This window comes from Numida meleagris, chromosome 1 (assembly GCF_002078875.1).
Source record: "Numida meleagris isolate 19003 breed g44 Domestic line chromosome 1, NumMel1.0, whole genome shotgun sequence".
NCBI lineage: Eukaryota > Metazoa > Chordata > Aves > Galliformes > Numididae > Numida > Numida meleagris.
This window is the reverse complement of record NC_034409.1, coordinates 56,099,604-56,122,381: the sequence shown is the minus strand read 5'-3', so window position 1 is coordinate 56,122,381 and position 22,778 is coordinate 56,099,604. Positions and strand designations below refer to the sequence as shown.

At 35.5% G+C, this 22,778-nt stretch overlaps 2 protein-coding genes across 8 annotated transcripts in view; one reads left to right on the top strand and one right to left on the bottom strand.

Annotated features, from left to right (window-relative positions):
- Positions 1-13,665, top strand: part of PARPBP (PARP1 binding protein) — a 52,444-nt gene extending 38,779 nt beyond the window's left edge. For 4 of the 6 annotated variants that reach the window (XM_021387478.1, XM_021387442.1, XM_021387455.1 and 1 more), the window contains 2 exons: positions 7,871-8,021; positions 8,660-9,870. In XM_021387478.1, the coding sequence (XP_021243153.1) occupies positions 7,871-8,021; positions 8,660-8,994 (486 nt within the window). In that variant the 3' untranslated portion in view covers positions 8,995-9,870. Of the gene's footprint in view, positions 1-7,870; positions 8,022-8,659; positions 9,871-10,366 lie in introns of those variants that run through there. The other 2 variants (XR_002435275.1, XM_021387462.1) reach the window with 2 other exon arrangements.
- PMCH (pro-melanin concentrating hormone) lies at positions 4,576-10,467 on the bottom strand. 2 transcript variants are annotated; one of them, XM_021387512.1, is made up of 3 exons: positions 10,199-10,467; positions 9,669-9,870; positions 4,576-7,550 (listed from the first exon to the last, which is right to left on the bottom strand). In XM_021387512.1, exons 1-3 carry the CDS (start codon positions 10,436-10,438, stop codon positions 7,411-7,413), a joined length of 582 nt encoding a protein of 193 aa, XP_021243187.1. In that variant the 5' UTR covers positions 10,439-10,467; the 3' UTR covers positions 4,576-7,410. The 2 variants fall into 2 exon arrangements, with proteins under 2 accessions (XP_021243187.1, XP_021243195.1); XM_021387520.1 differs by lacking the exon at positions 4,576-7,550 and adding an exon at positions 9,321-9,411.

The following is a 22,778-nucleotide window of genomic DNA, read 5'->3' as shown; positions in this document are numbered from 1 at the left end:
CTATGTTGAAATATAAATTACCTTTTACCTTAAGGAAACCAAAATACATGGGGAACAAGCAACAGGTATAAAGTCTGTGGTTTATCCTTCTAAACTTTCTTTGGTGTCTTCAACTGTAAAGATTGCTTGTAGTGTTTTGTAGATTAAACCTGTAAAAGTTGACTCTCTTCTACTTCAGCAAAATGGATGCTAAGGTGTATGTGACTAATTTTAAACTAAAAGACCACTTGGAACTACACATCTCATGTCTTAAAGTAATATTGGGGCTGCTGAACTGTCTCTTGTAGTCATAAGCAGTCTTCTTCATGGCTTTCTTCCAGCGTATCCTATTGTATCAGCAAGAAAAAGCACTGCATGGAACTGAGGCCAACTATCTTGAGATGTTTTTCCATATTGAAAAAACATAAGTAAAAAATAATAGTGTTCAAAATGTAAATGGGCTGCAAATGTGTATCAGTACAGTCTTCTTACTCAGACTGTTTCACATTGCCTGAATGTTTCACATTGCTTGCAATTTTGTTTTATATGTATTAGCCAAACATTTACCATCCAAACTGTACTATATGCTTGTAAAGTCTGAAATCATTCTTTTGCTATTCCTATGCTCACTTTAGTCTTCTTCTTTCAGTCAACCGAAATTGCTGTTGCCAAAACAGCTAATGACTTTTCCAGATGAAACTCATAGATAATTCTCCGACCTTCATCTTTGATCTCCGTTCTCTCACAGAAGATCCAGATTTTCTTTATTCTTCTTTTGTCTGTTCTTGGTAGCCTTTCTACAACTCTAACAATTTCTACAGGGTTTCTTTTGCATATTTCTCCCTCTTTCTTTTCTTACTTAGAAGACTTTTGGGATTATGTCTCTCCTTATCTTTCTGTACCTTATTTGTGGAGGAATACATCTACAAACAAGTTCATCTATCAGCCATATATGAACAATTCGTAAACCTGTATGTAACCTAAGTATCTCTTTCATCAAAACTAACATTTTTTGTAACTTCTTCTATACAGTTCTCTGAGTATCCACATGTTCATGTTAAGTGTATATCTGTTTGTCTTGGTATATTTAACCTTGAGGACAGTACCCTATCTGCTACTTTTTTGTATTGTAGCAACTGTAGAATATATTCTTCTTTATCCATACATCCAGTATCCAATAATAATTCATTAAAGATTCAGCTTGCATTTTGATCATAGTAGTATATTTTTCTTGGACTTGATAGATGATATATGCAGCTTTTGCCTATCTTCACCAAGACTGACAGCTATTGAACAGCAAAGCGTTTAGAAGCTAAATGTCTTCTGTTTGCATATCAACCTATTCCTCTAAGTTGCAGGAGATACAAGCTACTTGCTTTAACCTCTCCTAGCCACACTGATTATTTCTAAGTTGCTGCTCTGAGATATATGTTCTTTCTTACATTCAGCCTACAATACCAATTTTCATTGTTGGTTTGTTAATTTTCAGTCTGTCTCTTTCAGGTTTTTTGCTTTGTACTATTACGGCTGATGAGATTTCCTATGGGTACCTGCAGAACTCATTATCCTCTTTTAAAAGATTTTCAGTACCTTTAAATCAACCTCTCCTCAAAGTTTAGCAGTTTTATGTATTGAGGGAGATGCCCATTACAATGACTAATTTGGGTTCCTTTCCCTATGAATCCATATATTTCTTGTCTTAGATTGTAATGTCCCTTGATAGAAATATTTTTTGTCCTGTCCTTACTGTGCAGCACATAGTACAATGAATTCCTTGTCCATGACCATGGATCTCAAGTGCTGTATTAGTATTTATCACCTTCTTATGCTGAATATCAGTTTTCACATTCCAGGGTGGTTGTTTGAAATAATAATTTACAGGTTGCCTGTAAAATTCACACTTGTGAATTCTGCTATGCATAATGCACAGATTTCAGAATTGACTCAGAAGAGATAATGTACACGTATTCTGAATAAGACAGTAGAAATATGATGCTATTTCAATTTCAGTGATTATTCTGAGAAATTTCTTATGTGACGGTAGCATTAATTCCATAATATTGTCCTAAGGACTCTTTTTCCATGCTGCCTCTTTTGACGTTGTTAGATTGTTAGTCTGCAGTACTAACTCACCATCAGTCATTTGGTTTTGTAGCAATTTGTGATAAAAGTTTTCTTTACTGTGATAATTGAGAAGGAAAGTAAAACACAGTAGTGATGATTAGCTTGGTTATATGCTGAGCCCCGTCATGAATTGTATATTGAATAAGGAAGTCTGGGAAAATCCAGTAAGTGAAGGGAAAAAGGGACACTTCACTAAATTAAAAGTAGTAAAAACACAAATAAAAATGATATCCTCTCCTTCCATAACAGGAAGTGATTTTTCACATGTGTAGAATTGTGGAGAACTGCAGATCAATATTTAAACCTGTGGCACAATGTGGTGCACATGTGTTTTGTATCTAAGAATATAGAGAGTGGGAAAAGTAGGCAGGTAGCTATGAATTGTAATATGTTTAAAAATAAGATAACTCTATGAGTATTTCCATTTTGCCAAAACCAGTTCCTGGCAACAGTGAAAAAGAAATATTTCCTCTTGCAGTCCTCATTAAATACTGGAATAGATGCAAAAATATTGTCTAACTATAAAGGCATTTGTTAGAAGACAATGCTAGTGCTCAATTCCATGAAGAGGAAGAAGTTTGGAGAACTAGTATGTTGCACCAGCAGAAACAAGGAAGAGTAATAATGAGAAACTCAATTTCGTCTTCCAATGAGAGGTGATTAAGAAATGAGTTGTGTTTCAAATTTGCTATCTTGTTATTTGCTATCTTTGTTAAAGAGAAGTATCTTAATGATGAGTGGTATTTTATGGAAAAAATCTTTAATTCAGAAAGGGCCACAGAATATCTATTCACTTATGTCTCTTGCAGCCAGTTTTTCTTGCACTCATTTTCTGCTTCATAAAAGAAATTAGACCGTTTAACTTGACGAGAGAGAGCTACTTTGTCTAAAGAGTTAATCCAACCTTATGTCTGGTACTTTGAATTATACTTAGATTAATTTTAAACCCCACTATTTAACAATTTATTTTGTTGAATGCAGTGGGGTTATTTAAGTAGTACTTACTTGCGTGTGAGAGGAATAGAATGACTGTAGTAATCACCTCCTTTGATTATGTTAAAAATCAACTTAGGGCAATAAACAGATTGCATAATAAAGATTTAATCTTTTCTCTGCACCTCAAATGATAAATTGGAGTTTCAAGTAAAACATTGTACTGGAACTAATGACTTTGGGTGCGAACATTGGCAATTGCGAAGGAAGGAACAAAAGCTAATAGGCCATAAGCATACAATATGTGTAAGAGTAACAGATTTTTATATTATTTTGGAAAGTCAAGATTGTTTCAGCCTCTAATGCTTGTGTTAAAAATCCTGCTGCACTGTTAACACATTTAGCCCATGACAGCTGCAAGAACTTTCAGTAGTTTCGCATGTTTTTTTTTTCTTAATGTAGCTGGAGACAACCTTTCCTATCAGAGACACTGTTTTCCTCCAACTGGGAACATAACTGTAGTTTTAGTTTTAAAACAATCTGTGGCTGAAGAAAACTCGAACAAATGTTGGCATGTTTGAAATTCATTGTAATTTTACTGTGTATAGAAATCCTTCCAAGGAAAATGCTCCACAAAGCAAACAATTCCAGTCTGCCTTTCTCATGTGACTTGTTCAAGCCTATACAAAATGACTTAATTTCTAGATTCATGCACTGATGTTATTCTTCATTTCTTAGTTCCCTAAATGCTGTTACTTGAGAAAATTGTTTTGCCTGTTTGTGATTCCAGTACAAATAAACTGTAACTTGGAAAACTGTCAACAGGAAGTTATCAAGAGTTTTCTGCATGCCCACTCTAACTATGAGGAGAAAAGACATGGCAATAGAGAAAATAATCCACCTCAGGTAGATGTCTTATCTACTGTAAAAATAAAATTTCTGACTGGAATATAATTATGGTATGTGAATTGATTAGTAGTTTCCATAGTTATGAAGTGTGCTAAAAAACAAGTGCCTGAAGGAGAGCGGGAGAGGGGAGCTATAGGTTATATTCAATACAAGATCTCAAGACAGGCTTTTTTTTCTTAGTCAGGTACTTGATAAACTATACTTGTGGTGGAAATACCATTATTATTTCTACACAACCCCTAAACAACTTTCTAAGGATCCCTAGCTGTGAATTCTGAGCACTCTTGAAACCGTTATGTGATAATTTGTGACTGAATGTTTTCAAAACAGTAATAAGTTAGTTTAGGATAGCAAAAGATCGGTACATTGTCATGCTAAAAAATGGTCAGATTTGGTAAAATAAAAGCTTGCTATTACCTGAGCTATTAGCCAGGGTGATTTTTTTGTGGTTGAATACCATGATGCATTTGATGATGGCATTCACCATTTTTTGTTTTTGTTTTTTTTTAAATATTTTCTTACTCTTCCCTTTGCATTCCCTTTTCTTCTTTCAGCTTACCTTCACTACATTTTCCAAAAGAAAACAAGTAATGATGCAGAGAATACATTTTTCTCTACTTTTTATCTCTCTCTTCCTCTTCCAAATCGTATTCTAATTGTTTGGCTGGAAAATAAAAACATGTGTTTGTTGTTACTGATGTAGGTTTTCAAATTCTATTATGCTATTCCAGCGTATAAAACCCAAATCTCAACATTCTTACTGACTAACTATTGGCAGTACTGACTGTATGCAGATGGTGGAAGGAGATCTGGAATAGATTATCAACTAATGTTTAGAAATAAATAGACCACACATCATTAATTTTTTGTATAATTGTGAATGTTTTGTATTGGCATCTCAATGAACTGAAAAACTTTAGGTACAGAAGTTAAGGTGGGAGAATATTCTATGTGTTCTGTTTGTTAGGACTACTATCTGACGTACATGTGCTAAGCACAGGATGCCTTACGTTCTGTTGTAGTTTCTTCCAGCTGAACAATGGTAACAGTAAACCCCTATATCTGAAATTCATCAGAATTTCTTTCTACGTATAGGTATAACAGCAGCATCCCTCTTGCTTGTGAAGAGGAACAGGGACAGCAAGCCTGAGTTCATTTCACACTACTTATGTGCAGCTACTTGCTTAGGAAATTGAATTCCCAACATCTTTTCCCTCTCCCAGAGCTGTGGGTTACTGAATTGGTGATGTGGGTTCCCTCAAAGCAGTGGAGTTCAGGGAATTTAATGTACAAAACCTCTCATTTCGAAGACTATTCCAAATTGTTGAAAGGCTTCATTATGTGTACCTCAATCAAATTTGAAGTTAGTCGTCTTCTTTTTTTTAAGGAACATTCCAGAAGAGCTTTACTTCTTGATTCAGCTGTAGACTTGTGCTGTTTTGTTCTGCCTTCAGAAAGGCAAAATTCGCTTGTTTCTAACTCAATGTAGTACAGTAGTTGTACTAGCAAATTTATATTCCTAGACCAACTGGGATATTTGACTGCTTCAACAAGTCTAGTTTTGCAATCTTGATTCATATATACCTTCTAGCTTAGTACTAGGATCAAATGAAACAGTTATATTTGATAGAGTTTTATGTACTGCTTGTAAATGACTAAATAGCATGTGATGTGACAAAAAATTTTGAGGCATATTTCATGGTTCAGTGCAGTTGAAATAAAGACAGATGAGTTTGTGAAATTTTTTAGTATTTGGTCCTTTGATTCCAGATATTCTAATCCCTGAAAACTAAATTCACTAAGTGTCTGGTGGGAGTGGTAAAATCAAACCCTGATGTCTCCAAAAATAACTCAATTCATTGCTTATAGAATGGTAACTATCAAGCTTTCTTGACTGTTTTACGGTTTGTTTTGGTTTTGGTGCTGTATTTATTATATCTTCATTAGCTCAGCACAAAATGCATCTTATTTGCCTCTTGCAATATGAATGTGATAGCATTTTGTGTGCAAGTCATTGCTGTATAACATTTAATTTAATGAACAATTGAGGATTGAGTGAATTTTAAAAGATTGTCATGAAACACTGAAGAAACAGCAAAACCAGGAAACATAATAATACAGTAATATTAAAGTAAAAAAATTTAAGCCACGTATATTCTGAACATTATATAGATAGGATGTTACGTTTAGTTAAACAAGATTTGACATGCATTTTTTGCAGTTTCAAATTCTTCTTCTGAGTCTTTGGGGGATAATTTCTTTATTCTTCTCTACTGGGTTTGTATGGCAAGGTTTGGGTAGCAGGAGGGCTACTGGTGACCTCTATGAGAAAAGATTAGGAGGTGCCTGCATGCTGGACAGAGTCAGTACCAAAAGAGACCAACCGCTGGCCAGCGCTAACCTCATCAGTGATTCTGGTGGTAGCTGTGTTATAACATATTTGAGAAAGGTTAAGCACGGTAGCTGTAAGAAATGAATGAGAAAAATGAGAGGAAGATCTCTGCAAACATCAAAGTCAATGAAGAGGGGTAGGAGGTGTTTTGGATGGTGGAGCAGAAATTCCCCTGTGGCACGTGGAGAAGACCATAATGAGTCTTTAAATGAGACTATATAGATATGGGCACATTAAGTAAGAAAGATCCAAGTTTACGTAAATAAATTTGGTATTTTTTTCAAAAAGACAGCAAGTATATTCACCTGACCAACTGCAATATCGTGCAGAGATACTTAGGCTGCATCTCAGTGACAAAAAGCTAGAGACTGTTAGTTTATGTGGATGAAAGCAGTATGTGATGAAAGTGGCATAAACTGACTGAATTTTGTGGTTCCTGTGAAAGGAGCTTTCCAGCCATGTATCCTTCTCTGTTATTCTGTTTGAATTTGTAAGTTTGAATTGGAACTAAAACTTCTATAGGAGTGAAGCTGGAAATAGAGTATTTAAACATGCTTGTGCTAAGTAGGAAAGTAGACTTGTATAATGCAAACTTTTAAATCCTGAAAGTATCTGTAAACCTTCTACTCAACAAAACCAATCAAAAAAAAGTATTTATTTTTGACTGTTTCTCATATTTTCTTTTTCCTGATATTTGCACAGCATCGCTCATTCAGCTCATGTTTATTGGAATTCACTTGTGACATTGTAACAGATTTATTAGCTAGAAATCCTAACCCCTGCTATACATTTCAATGTATTTTATATAATTTAGTAGACTTTCAAAAGGAAGCGAGGTTAGAAATTGTCTTGCAGACTCTATAGCACTTCTGATAAACAGGCCAGCAAGTACGAAGTTTGGCCCTGAAATTCGAAGTGATAGTCAGAGAAACTGTAGCCTAAGTGTAAACTGAGGAATCTTGACCTGGAATCACTGACTCCAGTAAATATAATTCTATTGACTATATTAAAATTTTCACATAATTTTTGTAGTTGAACTACATATTTTGATTTGCCTGTGCTATAAGACTAGATTACCTGCTTCCAAAACTAGGAGAGGGAGATGAAAATAGAGAACCGGGTACGGTAGTGTTCTTCACTGTTGTAGCTTTATGGCAACATCGGTTGTGCATGTTTTGACAAATGTGGCGTTCGACATCAGCATTCAGTGTGCCTGTATTTTGAGATTAAATGGAAAATCTGAAGTTTAACATAGAAAGATCAGAAATAATATTTTATACTGAAGTTTTAGACATACCTATGTTGAAGCCTAATTTATATTACTTTTTCAGTGTTTCAGTATTATTGTTGTAAGCATTCTTGAAAGCTTGTATATTTTGTAATTGAATATTTCATATAAATACCTTTTTATGTGAGCACATTCATTTTTTAGTAGAACTTTTGAGACAACAAAATGGAAACAGTATTTTACTAGTCTTGCAGGTGTCGTATTTTACTTCTGTAAATAAAGCTAATACAAATTATTATTAGTAGATGAAGCAATCTTCAATCAAATCTCAGTTTGCATGTACATACAAAAATGAATTGAGTAAAATAAAGGGTCAGCATTTCCTCAGCGGTAGCCAAATGCCAGCCTGCATAACTCCTGCACCTAAGCAATGTTTACAAGGTAAATATTTCACAGGTAAGCCATAGTAGAATTGAATATGTGAATGTGATAGCTTATATTTCAAGAATTATCAAAGAAAGCCATAGTAAAATTCATGTATACAAATGTTTTCAGGAAAAAAATAGATGTCTCATTACTTTGTGTATACTGTGATCAGTTAAATGACTTTGCATTAAAATTTTAAAGCTAATATTTTAAAAATTCAAATTTGTTTGAAACACATCTACTGATGCTATCTTAAGTTAAAAAAAATGATACATTTTTTGTAATGTTACTTCTTATTTGACATAAGCAAGCTAAGTGAAATTTATATCTTTGCCATTAAAAAAATAATCATTTGGGTTATTCCCCTATAAGCCATATCATATAGATGTATATTCTAAACCCTTTAAGCATATTTTCTAATATTTTAAAGTTTTAAATTCATTTCCCTAATTTAGTTGCCTTAGCTTATTTTTGAGCAAAGTCTTTTTAAAATATCAGTGTAATTAACATGTAGGAAATGTAAGTGCAATGACCAGAATAGTTTTGTTCTGCTTTGTAAAGAAATTGTTTTGATTAAAAATCACATGATAATTCTGATAGAAAACAGATGAATAAACCTAGGTAACTTCTATTTCTTCACATGTGTTTTTGATATTCTTACATGACAGAAGGTATGAATTCATGTCTTGACATACCAGTGCTTGGAACTATTTCTGAAAATGTTCATCAGAATAGAAATTATAGAGAAATGGGGAAATTGAGTTGTCAGCCAAGAAACAAGAACTCCAAGAATGAACAGATGGATTTGAATAATGACAGAGTTATCTGTGAGGAGGAAAGTGAAACATCTTTGCCAAAAAATGCTAAGAAACCTAAGACTTCAAACAACCCTCAGAAGGAATTGGACGGCAAAAATGATGGAAAAAGAAAAAAAAACAGAACTGCAAGCAAGAATAAATTGATTGTCGGTCAGGCAAAATTAACTCAATTTTTTAAACTGTAATTTTTTATTTTGACCATGCATGGTCTGTTGACCACTTCAGAAGTTGTAAAATTTTGTGAGAAAAAGCTGAAATTCATGAATTGCTTTCCTTCATACTCAAATAAATGAAAATAGCTTTTGTGTGTTGTTAGACAAATACTTACAAAGTCTGATTATGCAGAAATATTTTATTTTTGATAATAATACATTGATTATTACAACTATGTTCTGTTTTGGTAATGAATAATGTTTCACTCAGCATTGCGATGTGAAAATAATTTTAGATGCATATGTATAGCAATACTAAGACACAATAGCTTCCAATCATGTTAAACTCATAATAAAATGTTTAATCTTTCTCAGAGAAGGTGCTGTAAGTCAGTAGTTTTCAGACTTGCCAACAAGGTCGATAGACTCTTCCCAGCATACATCTGAGCACTACAGGAATATAAAGTAAACATTTAAAATATCAAAGAACTGGAATTCTGTATGGCCTGCAAATGCCTACACCCCCACCCCCCCAGTCTATTTACAATAGAGGTAAGTTGGAATTGCAGGATTTAAGTAGCACTAACAAATCCTGGATATTACATGGAGTTTCTAACTGAGCTTTTAACAGACGGTTTCAGAAACACTGCAGTGTAACTTACCAGAATTAATCTAAAAAATATATATATATATATATATATACTTACTGTCAAAATCTCTCCTTCCTATAGGGAATTTAGCTGAATTCTCTTCATCCGCAGTCTCTCGTTTCTGTATTGATTCAATATTATGAATTTCAGTGTCAGCTGGAAAAGCAATGGCTCCCTTCAGTGCAAAATAAGGTAGTTGTTTTCTTCCTGTGCTGACTGATACACCATGATTTAAGAAGTCATGTCTGGAACCAGTGTCCTGTTTTAAGGAAAAACAAGAGTATCAGTTTATCTTTGAAAAAATAATTACATGATGAAACATTGGCTTTTTTCCCCCAAATTTTTTGACTCTATTTTTTTTTTTTTAAATTCAACTGCCCAGGTTAAACATTTAAAAGCTGGAAATTACAAAATTCAAAGTGGAAATTGCAGTGGAAAATTTCATCCTTGAGTGTATTGTGCTAAACTGACTTTTTCCTGTATCCACCAAGTTATTACTTTAAATTATTGTACTTGTCTTCTAAAGGGCTATAAAGAGAATTTCAATTTACACTTAAGCAATAAAAAATGCAAAACTGAAAACTCACAAAAAACTTTAATTTTCTGTCGTCGTCTTCATCCAAGAAGCTTTCCTCAATCTTATAATGTTTCAGCAAAGGCATAGCTTCTCTCTTTTCAGTTCTATCTCCATTTCGAAGGGTTTTTCCTAGATTGAATGCAGTTAGCAACGTATCTTCATCTTCTATTTTTTGCAGAGATTTTGAATCTGAGATTAGGAAACCTTGAGAAAAAAGAGAGAGTATTAACATATACGATGAGATGCACATTCTTACTTACTTAATGCTTTCATATAAGGTAAGCGGTTTTCAAGCTCTAAGCTTTTCAGGTGTAAATTAACATGTTCTCCATCTGTGCCCACTTTATATATTTTACAGACTGAATGGAAACTACTTCAATGAGTGATGAGTTCAGTCTTTTAAATGAGTCACATTAAGGAGTAACCTTTTGTATATGCCTTCTAATCCCATCTATTGTTTAGAACTACTTAAACATTTCTTTAGCATGGATAATTTGTTTATTTCGATCTTTTTAGAACAGCAAGATAGCTCCTTTGAAGGATCATAATAGCAAAGCTCAAATAAAACAGTGATGTCCGTTTGTGGTGCTTAATAAGCTTTGCATTCATTTAAGGCAATTGGAGAAAAGGAACTAATTTACATAAGTAAGAAGGACTTTTGTGAAGGTGTGATTTATCATAGTTGAACAAAAGTGATTTACTAAAGAGTTGAAAAACTTGGAATTTAACAATAGCTTAGACTGCTACTGTGTTTGAGTTGAAGTAACTAATCTGTCCATTCTCTTTACTCAGTCAAAGAGCTTGTGTTAGAAATATTTTTTAATACTTAAGTGATTTTCTGCATTTTCTTTTTGAAAGTGAATATTTCCCAAGCAAATACAAAATAATCAGATTTGCTTGCTAGGAAAGTAGAAAGAAAATGAAATTTCATTTTTAAATTAAAAAAAAAATCTTTGAAGTCTGTCTACTATTCTGTGGGAAAGAAGGCAGGAGTTTGTGTATAATATTTTTTACTTCATCTGGAAAGCAAATGCGGATTTAGGTAATCTCTTAATGTCAATGACAGAAACCATCTATTCAGTGACTGTGTACCATCCCATAAATTCATGCTTCTTTTAACCTTCAGGGTAGGGCATAGAACCAAATATCATCCTAGATAAAGCAAACCAATAGGAAATTGACCAAGAAACTGAGAAGGTTAGGATTAAGTCTCTAAGTAGGAGGCTTGTAATGACGGGGGTACCCCAAGGATCAATACTGTGTGCAGTCCTGTTTAACATCTTCATTAATGATCTGGATGATGGGTAAACCACATTCAGTAAACTTGTTGTCAGTACTAAACTGACTCACCAGAGGGCCGTGCGGCCACCCAGAGGGACCTGGGGAGGCGGGTTAACTTGAATTTCATGAAGGTCAACAAGATGTAGAGTCCTGCACCTGAGTAAGAGCAACTCTAGGCACCAGTAAATGCTGGGGGGCCACCCGGCTGGAGAGCAGCTTTGCAGAAAAGGTTGTGAGCATCCTGGTGGATACCTAGTTGAACATTAGCATACTAGCAATGCGCCCTTACTGTTAAGAAGGCTAACACTGTTGGCTGCATCTGACAAAGTATTGCCAGCAGGTCAAAAGAGTTGATCCTTCTACACTGCTCAGAATTGGTAAGGCTGCATCTGGAGTTCTGTGCCCAGTTCAACCCCCTCCCCAACAAGTGCCAGAGAGACATGGACATACTGGAGAAGGTCCAACAAATTGCCACCAAGATGATGAGGGTACAGGGTACCGATGCACCTCTCCTGTGAGGAGAGGCTGAGAAAGCTGAGAGTTTTACCTGGAGAAGAGAAGACTGAGGGGGATTTCATCGGTGTGTATAAATACCTGAAGTGAGAGTGCAAAGATGACAGAGCCAGGACAAGAGGCAGTAGGCACAAACTGGAACACAGGATGTTCCATCTGAATATCAGGAAGCACTTATTTACTGTCAAAACTGCCTGGACAAGGCCCAGGGTAGCCTACCCTAGTTAACTTTGCTTGAGCAAGGGGGGGTGGATCCAGTGACCTCCAGAAGTTCTGTCCAACCTTAACCTTTCTGTGATTGGCCTTAAGTAATCATAACTGTTCATGCCTTAAAACCAAAGTCTGCATGAAGCATTTCCCCACTGTTGCAAGTGAAAGAAATAAGGGAGTACAGAATAGAAAGAACTATGTGAACAGATACAAAAAAAAAAAAAGAATTAAGCAATATTGCCTTTTTAAAACAAAGGTAATTAACAGAATACCTAAGGTCTGAAGACTGGCTGGCTAGCATCTAATGCGGCACATTTTTGCAAGATTTGTGTATGAGGAGGCATCAGTGGTCTGGAATTTGTCCCATACTCATGCATGAATAATTCTCATGTGAGAGCTTTTGAGCCTAATATTTAGTATTAACTATTGAGCAATAAATAAAACAGCTATAAAGCTTAAAACCTTAAAAAATAATTTTGCTGAATTTTAGAATAGCACAAAAATACAACGTCAGTCTTGATTTGCTCTGGAAGGTACCACTTTTGGTTTAAAAGGTGGCTTTGTATTTTAATTTCAATTTTGTAATGTTTATTTTAGACAAAAAAAAATTAGACAATTGTTTTGCAGTCCTTTTTGAGTGCATTTAGAAAATATCTATCATTTTAACTGAGAGTTTAAAAACATAAACCCTTCATAATGCACTTGTTCATTTGTGTGATCCTCTAGTAGTGGAGAAGAAAAAAAACAAAAAACAATACAACAAAACACGTATTTATATGTATGTGACCAATGAGGGCAATTAAAACATTTGGTTAGTTCTGAGTAACAACATAGCGTATTCTTAGCATGAGAAGTAACTAAATATGTTAGATTTAAAACCAGACAAACCCATAAAACAAACCAAACCAAACCAAAATGCAATTAAAAAAAATCAAAACCAAATTGAAATCTGTGACATTTTTAATTAAAGACTCATTTTGCCAATAGAGCTTATGATATACCTATGTACAAAGTTTCTGCTCGTGATCATACGAACCATTATTTTACTGGCTATTTTCTGTTATGTATTGTAAGAAAGAACATGAAGATCTTATTAAAGTCAAGAGTTGTATCTGTTACTTTTCTATATTCACAAGATATATGCATTTCAGAGTTGTTGACAGTTTGTTGTTGACAAATCCACACGAACTGTTGCTCATCAGCATGTTTTTGTATAGGTGCTTTCAGATTGTTGATTACTTTATTCAGTATTTCTCTCAGCAGAAATGATTGCTTTCTGTGTTGTTTTTTCCACCACAATTAATCCCAGTATCTTTGACCTTCTCAAAGTAAATGTTAGCTATAGTCTATTTGATCCTATTATCTTTACCTTAGCAAAAAGATGTGGATTTGTTTTTTTCTGTCAGTCTTTGTAAAGTGATGTAAAATACAGCCTCTCCTTGATTAAAGTTTAAGCTGATATGTCACACAAAATTCTTCAGGTTTGTGATTCTTCTTTTCTTTATTTTATTATTATTATTTATTTTATTTATTAGACTAGATATCAGGAAGAAATTCTTTATTGTGAGGGTGGTGAGACACTGGCACAGGTTGCCCAGTGAGGCTGTGGGTGTCCCCTCCCTGGAGGCATTCAAGGTCAGGCTGGATGGGGCTTTGAGCAACCTGGTCTAGAGAGAAGTGTCCCTGCCTATAGCAGGGGGTTGGAACTAGATGGTCTTCAAGGTCCCTTCCAACCCAAACCATTCCATGATTCTATGATTCTATATTATGATTGTGAATAACTTCAATGTTAATGCCTAAATTGTGTCTCAATGAGTCTAATGATCAAACTTAGTCTTTTCAAAGTCATTCTGCTGGACTTTGCAGGTGCGTCCCTCGGAGTCAATGCTGTGTGTGTATTTTTAGGTATTCTGACAAGCCTTTACTATGAGAATGGATATTTTTTCAATTAAAATTTGTTTAGAGATAGACCAGGACAAGAGTGTGGGTGTGTAGTAGCAGTTTTCCCATCCTGAAATTTGAAAGAAAAGACACACTGACCAATATTCCTTTCACTATAATCAGAGGCATCTAGAGAGTCCAATTACTTCTTACAAACTTTATCTAAACTTTTAGCATAAAGTACACACGGAATTAAAAATCTTTCTCTGCTTTTTATTTCTTTGAAAGGTCACAATTTCAGAACGCATAACCTTTTTTTAACTCACCCTCCAAAAATTAAGGTCTAAATTTCAGTAAGAGGCAAATTACCTTATTCAGTAAGAGGCAACTTTATTAAGACCTGGTGGTACTATTCTTGCCACGAAGACAGGCTTTTAAACATAAGCTAGGCTTTTACCAGCCTTTAAGAACAATTATGCTGCATAGGTTATGAAAAATTCCTAAATCTCTATGCAATAAAATTGCAAAGAAAACTTTCAGTAAAAATGTAATCACTTAAATATCTTTTCAATCTTATTTGAGCAACATCTAACTCTGGTCAAACAAAGGAGCAGTAGCTGGGGAACATGGCAATATATTTTATCACTATGTACAGTCATTATACCAAATCTAAGGGGACATGATGCTTCTTCAGCATTTCTATATTTAAGAATATAATGCATATACACATACCTACCAAATTTTAGACAACTTTATTTAAGAAGAAATTGGACCCAGTGATTTTGATTATAATGAGATGTGTATTTGTCACTGAGTCCTTTTTTAGGATTCTTCCTGCCTAATAAAACTGTGTAGTCTCTTCAGGGTAATATCAATACACTGTTTAACACTAATGGAATATTTCTTTTCTCTGTTTAAAAACCAACAACAGAAAACAAACCAATCTTCTCCCTTCCCCCAACTAAGTTTCTTATTCTGACAGACCTTCTGCAAAATAGTCCATTGTTGATATGGTGATAGAGGTAAATAAGAATGAATGAGAAAGGTGGAAAGAAGAGGAAAAAATTCACCAGCAGTATGGTCTTATAATTGGAGAAGAAAGGAGTTGTGATGGTGAACATGCTGTATAAAAGCTACACTATTGGGCCACAGGTGAAAAGCAGAATTATAAATATTGTCTTGTTGATTTCAGAAAATTCAACTTTTTTTCCCCCTGCTGTTAGATTCAAGATAAATCTGTAACCAGAGAAGTTTATTAGTCTCATAACCCAAGGAGCAGCTTTGGACTTCAGAGAAGAGATTACAATTTTACACCATTTTCTTAGTTTTCTTAACCTCAATCTGCCTTTAGAAGACTTTGCTGTCTGCCAGGATACCTAGCCTTTGTGCATGTCTTTTAGACTATTTGGTTTCTCTTCAGCCAACTGTACCTCATAAAGAAAACTGCATTTTATATGTCCACCCTTGCACTTACATTCTTATTTTGTTAAAAAGTTTAAAGCGGGCTGTTCTGATGGTAAGTATCCATATTTCTGATAGAAGTCCCTGGTGCACAGTCATTCCGGATGAGCCACAGTTAATCTGTCTGAAACAACCAACAGAAGGAGCTTCCTTGTAAGCATAATAAAAAGTCTGAAGAAGACTGGGGCCCCTTTTCTTTGCAGAGAGGTGAAAAGATTTAAGCTAAGGAAAAACTAAGAAGAAAATAGGAGATGCAACTGAGAATATGAACTACCTTTGAATACATGGTGTCCTGTCTGCCACTAGGCTGACAATCCTGTGCAAGTCTGCTAGAATTCCTGCAGTTTTTACTCTTCGCCATTACCATTGGCACAGTATTGACAGGGCTGAGGTGAGTCATTTGTTTTGTATAACTATCACTGAGGCAGGAGAATTTCTTTAGAAGTTTTTCCTCTTGAAAATGCTGAACTGGGGCTACTGAGACCAATAGTGGATCGAGTCCTATAAAGGGTAGTGAGTACTATTGTTGATAGTGATCCTAAGACTGACCATAGCTTGGATTTGAGAGCAGCAGCAGTTCCTCTATTTCCCACTATGTATGAAAGAAATCCAGTTAAGGTAAAAGAATTTTATTACCAATATTGTCACAGGTCTTTTACTTATCCATAAATTCTACTAAAGGTGTATTTATGTTCCATGTATGTGAGTACAAATAGTTTCAGTGAGCTGAATCCTCTGAGTCTGTTTGCATGATGAGAGATGACATACTGCTCACATGGGTGCTATCAGATGAATGAGCCCAGTTCTGCCACAGTCCCTTTTCACAGACCAGGCACATAGTAAACCAGCACTTTGTTTAAAAAAATAAATAAATCCAAACACTTGGCTGTTTGTTACCTGAAAACTTTATCAGTTGTGTTAATTACTGATATAATAATATATACATTTTTTGTAAATGTATTAATTTCATTCCCCTTTAAAAAAAATTGCATTTTTGTCTGATTTTTTTTCAAATAATTCTTTTTTTTTTTACAACAGAGGTTTTAAGAATCATGGTGCTTGTGAAGCAATAACATTAAGAGACCACAAAGTATTTTTACAGTGCTTTGGATGCAAGGTACATTCTTGAGATGTGCTATTTTGTAAGTAATTCCTGACAAAGGTCAGAGGTGTTTACAAGAAGCTGTGATGCCTAAAAAGATCGAAGAAATGCTCTCAAAATTTTCATGTGTTAGGCTGAGTCGTATACCTAAGGCATGCTTCTGGGATTCTCCTGATGGGTCCTGATATTAGGAATCAGATATTTTTTTGTGTTGTTATTGTGAAGTGAAATTCAAAACCTCAAAATACCCAGTTGATATTCTGTCTGCTGTTTTCCATTCCAGTTCTCTATATTGATGATTCTACTGTTTATTCCTTATCCATTCGTGTGCTACTAGCTCTATTATGACCAGAACCTTCCAATACTTGTAATCTCTTCATTACTGTGGTAGGGTACTATTCGAATGCTAACAATTGCTATCCAAGATCTAGGATTCACATTATGATTTAGGAATTACTCCATCCTTGCAGCACTTTCTCTTGAATGGTATCTCTAACAGCAATCTAGTCAAATTGTACCAGTTTCTGTTATCTCAATTACATTCAGGCCCTTTTCATCCCAAACATATGAACTTTGATTGAAGCATGCCTCACAGTCTCTCAGTCACATAGTTTCTACACAGTATTACCTTTGTCTGCAGATGAGACTGTACTAACACTGATACTCAAAAGCAGAGCCAAATAAAAGTTTCCAGGACTTACTGCACAGAAAGGCAGTCACACTGGCGATTCCAGTGGAAACAGTCCAGGAGAAATCACGTAAGTTTCTGGACGTAGTAGGTGCCTCCATGCCAGCATGCCTTGTAATTCCCATAAATGTGGGCCTTTTGGAGTCAGCCAAATTACTCTGGCAGATGTCTGCTTTTTTATTATTGACAATCCAGGTGGGTGGATTGATGTTAACAATGCTATCAGCAAGCTTTGATCAAGTCTATAAACACTAGTGCTGGATTGTTAACTGCAGCATCATTCCATTAATGGGACAGGTGAGCACCAAGGTCTGCAAAGATCCATGCCATGAGATATGGAATTACACAAAACTTTAGTTAAACAGAAGTGAAACCAACCTACTTTTCAATTATTTTCTTTTAGTTATGAACTACTGCTGTTTTAATCAAGGATTTTTTTCATGGAATTTAAAACTGTTGTCAGTGAAATATTAAAAAAAATATTGATAAAGAATTGTGAAAGTTTTGCCTCAGCTAGAGTTATATTTTGTAAGACTTGGTTAATTTCCCTGCAAGAAATAAATGTGGTTATCTTAATACATCCCTGTGTTTAGTGTTTGTTTGAACTCTGAGGGTCATTTTGTCCAAAGGCAAGCAATATCAGCTGTCTTCTTTGAGAAATATACTGCTGCAATTACCTTTGCTAAACATTATTATTTCAACTGGATCCCGAATTTTGGATAACAGTATGGTTTGCAGCTGAAACTACGCTGTCTCACCATTTTGGGAGATGCAGTCAGCCATTCATAGTTGAATCTCCATTGTTTCACATTCAAATAATTACTTGCTGATGGTACATATGATTCTCTGAGATGTTATCAGCGTACACCACACAACATAATTTGTTTTTTTCTTCTTCTTCTTCTTTTTTTCTTTTTTTTTTTTTTTTCTGGGACTGCCTGCTATGGACACTGAATTGTGACATTGAAGGGTGCAAGGGTTCCATGCTCTTTATGCATGTACAAGAGACACAAAGAATAGAACTGATACAGATTACAGCTTCAGCTGGAAGTCTTGGTGCTGCTTCACCTGTGCAGTGATTATTATTGGATGTATAATGGTTTGCAAGTGTTCTTCCACTTGGGATCTGAACTCAGTGATAGATTGCACTCTACACAGTCTGTTGAATCATTTGCTCACTGCATTGCACTTTAAACCAACTTACTGTTCAAAACAACCTTCCTATTAAAAAAAGTATAAAATCATATATATAAAATATAGAAGGGCTGCTCCAAAAGTAATGCCTCCTATTTTATGATGTTGGCCCATGACATCAGAGGTGGATGTTGGTGGTACGGCAGTAGAGGCTGGACCTTCCCACAAACATTTCATTACATTTTGTTGCTTTGTGACAGATGGCAGCAGCAGGGCATTCTGACAAAATGGCATGTGACATGCAAGTGCATATGAAGCAAAGATCTGGAATTGAATTCTGCCATGCTAAAAAAATGGCACCCATTGATATTCACTGATGCTTACTAAACTTCTATGGAGAATAATCAGTGGATGTGAGCACAGTGAGGTTGTTGGTAGTGCATTTCAGCAGTGGTGACTGTAACATGAAAGACAAGCCATGTTTCAGATGGTCATACAGTTTATTATGAGCATGGCATGCAGGCTGTTGTTCATCACTGGCAAATGTGCACAGGTAATGGTGGTGACTGTGCTGAAAAATACCGTTTTGTAGCTGAGAATTTGCTCTACCAAATAGTGTTATTGCATCCTTTGTATCTGTTGCATTTTCCATGGAAATAAATAGGAAGCATTACTTTATATAAAGTAAAGCAAGATGACCTGGTGAGAAAGGCTTCCTGAAACTAACTCTTCAGCCTAAATTACAGACTTTTTCAAGGAATGTGATTGAGTGTCTTCTCTACATCTTGCCTTCTGTGCATGAAGGAAGAGCCTTTTCTCCAGCCTTATCAAAATTACTGTGAATACTAACAGTGATGCCTTTAAAAAATTCAGCAGCTGCCTGATAAAGGAATAGGATTAGACCAAAAGTTCTGGCAAGGAGCAGTCAGGTTTTGAGAATTAGATTGCAAAATCAATACATTTTCTGCCAACTGGAAGGCCAATACAGCAGGGCAAAATCAGTCCAAGAGATATTTGGAGTGCGCTGATAACAACTTCTTGACATTGATGACTGAGGACCTGATGAGAAGAAGCACTGTGGTGGACATAATACTATTAATGAAGAATTGCATCTGAAGGTCAAGATGATCTTGGCTGCAGTGATCTTGAAATAGTAGGTAGTAAATAAGACAGACTCTTTTCATTAGTGTCCAGTGAATTGAAAGGAGTCAAGGGGCACAGTGTGGTACACTAGAAATTGCACTTAAACACAAGACAAAAAAAACAATGTAAAGGTGGTGACTAAATACTGGAATAGCCTGGCTAAAGAGATGGTGGAATCACCAATCTTGGAGGCATTCACATCTGAAAGGACAAGACCCTCAGCAATGGGATGTAGCTGATCCTGCTTTGATGAGGGCCGGACTAAAAGACTGCCTGAGGTCCCATCCAACCTCAACCATTGTGTGATTTGTAATTCCCAGTCCATTTTTACATCTTCATGTAATCTGTAATGGTTATGGTTGCTAAATTTACATTTTCCTAAGCATTAATTCATTTCTCCAACTCCAGCAGATGTGTAATTAACTTGGATTGTCTGATTTATTAGTTCATCTAACAAAAAATCTGGACTACTCAGCAAAAATGCTTTCTCCAGAATATAAAAATGAGTAAAAACAAGTTTAATAGTGTGACCTTTAAGTAATAGTAGTGTAAGGGAACTATTATGTCACAGCCTGAACTGATGATTGAGCACCTGGTGAAGGGGGTTGGCTGGCCCAGGAAGCACAGGTGCAAGCAATTCCCCTGTGTTTCCCACCTAACTGGAAGGGGGTGGACCCTGGGTCCACCCCTCTCTGGGCTTATTTAAGGGCTAACCTTCAAGGGGGAGTTGTCTTTTGGATGGAGGCTGTTTCTGGAGGAGGAATGTTCTGTGGGTAGAGACTCTATCACCAGTTGGGTAAGTCAACTTTTTCCTATGTATGATTATTGATATTCCTAACAGCACTTTGCCTGGTATCATGAGGATCTTATTGGAAGTAATTTTGTCACTTCTGTGGACCAACAGTAGCAAGCTGGTTTTCTTTTTGATCTTTTCTAATGAGTTAATTTTCTTGTTCATTTGCTTAATAAATAAATGTCTGAATTAAACATATAGTGTAAGTATTTTTAACTTGAAGTAATGAACTTGTTCTTTCTGTCTTGTAAGTCAAAAAACAGTGATATTGCACAGATTTTTGGGAGAACAACTATTAATACTTAAGAACTTAGTTCTAAGTGTTACTATTTATGTTGTCTACTTCATGCATATTTATCATGACACCTAATCTTAGGGTGAAATTGCATGGATGTGTTTTACAGTATATGGGGTTATAGACAGTTCCAGGGAACATCTTACCAGGAGTTTAAACACTGAAACTTTGTTTATTGGTGGCATGTAATACGTAAGTGGTGGAGAGTGATTTTCTTGTTGCTCATTTGTTAAGCGTGAACAAATGCATGTTCAATACATTCTATAGAATCATTACACTGAGAGAGAAACAGAAGTAAGAGAAAATGTAGAGAAGTCAACCCATGTGGTACAGTTCCACATTTCCTCTCAATTTGGTATGAAGAATGTGACTTCTGAATCTGACTTAATTTCTGATTGATGCATAATACATAACACTGGCTCTAAACTCTACATGTATGCCATAGAAAACATAGTTTAATATGTTGTAGCGATCAGAAGGACCAACACTATGGAAAAGGTGTCACAAAAGAGGTGGAAGGACCGGCATGGTAGCAAGGTGCTACAAGGGAAGGGAAGTAGATTGCTCACCTATGTCAGAAGATTCTGGGTTCACAGGGAAAACCTTCTCCCAAGGAGGGATCTCCAGAAAGAGATCTTTCCTCAATGGCAGACAGCCCTTAAATGAGGCCTAAGAGGGGTGGAGCCAGGCTTCTGGTCACAGAGGTGAATTGCCTTCACTTGTGCTTCCAGGGCTGACTGGGTCTTTTCTCCAAGTGCTCAATCAGGCCATGACTTGCGGTTCCCATACATATGTGAAGAACTGTATGGTAAGATACAAAGATATCTGGGATAGATGTTTGTTTGCCTCCTCACGTGTTTTGTAGTAAACTAGTGCTTAAGAGCACTGGTGAGCTGGCCCCTATTTGGCACTCTTCTTGCAGCATCATTTCTGGTTACATAATCTCTTGAATATTTTGTAGATGAAGTTCATAGGTAATCTTAAAATGTTAGCGTTTTGGTGTAACAAAATGTATCAATTAACAATCATCTGGATTTTTTCCTGTGGCTGAATTTTCCTTTCCATAAAAAGGCAAACACTTCTTGAATGGTTAAGGGAATTATTTATCATCAGCATACTAAAATGGGTACAAAAGCTAAATAGTTATGTATGACATTGAATATATTGATTAAGACTGTCCCTGTCCCTGCAGTATTTGCCACATGATGACTGTAAAATCCTGCTTCTGATGATGTACTTAATTGCAGTTCTTTAAATATTTTTTAATTGGAAAAAGGCAAGCTGTGCTAGGTATTGTCACTAGCTTTACATATTTCTATGAGATCTGTAGTGCTTAATGAAAGCTTGGTTTTAATTATCAAGGGATCCTTACATGACACTTTCTTCTCACTTTAAATGCTGGCTACTTCTTAGAGATAAGATATCATTAAACATTTGATAACCAAAAGAGATCTCTGAAGTATTTCTAATTGGTCTTAGACTTGCACCTATTTTAGGAAACAGCAGGATTTGGCTATCAGATAATGATCTAGAACAGTGAGAGTAAAATGGAAAGTGAGTTGTTTTTATCAGAAGTCTTGAAGTATAGTTTTAAATACAGGCCAAACAGTTTATATAGATAATGTATTCCATTAGTTATTTTGAAAAGAATTAGATATGTTGGATTCAACTTACAAATGAATGATGACATGTTTAGTTACCTCTGTGTGTGACTAAATATGCAACCTAATGCATCTCTGTTGCACAGAAATTACATCTATTTGAGACAAATGGCACTCTTAAGTGGTGTTGCTGAATATATTGTGGACACATGACCTACTAAAATACAATTCTTTTATGAACTAAAAAGTCTGAATGCAAATTTCTGCATTCCCCCCCCCCCCCCAAAAAAAAAAAAGCCAGAACTTCTAGCTGCTGCTGATCTCAGCCTAGAATTCTTCATAGGTAGAACAGAACAAATATAAATGCAAAGCACTTATTTTATTGACTATCAAAAGCTTTTCATTAAAGAAAAAGTATGTAAGAGTATGTAAGTCAGATGACTCTGAACTGGGAGGAGTGGCTGAGGGCCCCGGCTTTGCTCAGCACA

What these genes read in the sequence shown, in the direction of transcription:
- PMCH (XM_021387512.1), bottom strand. Translation starts at nt 10,438, where the DNA reads ATGTGCATCTCATCGTATATGTTAATACTCTCTCTTTTTTCTCAAGGT. An exon ending in ACAGAAAATTAAAGTTTTTT is followed by an intron (nt 9,871 to 10,198) that starts GTGAGTTTTCAG and finishes TCCTTAAAACAG; the next exon opens with GACACTGGTTCCAGACATGA. An exon ending in AGGAAGGAGAGATTTTGACA is followed by an intron (nt 7,551 to 9,668) that starts GTAAGTATATAT and finishes CTCAAAATACAG; the next exon opens with GCACACTGAATGCTGATGTC.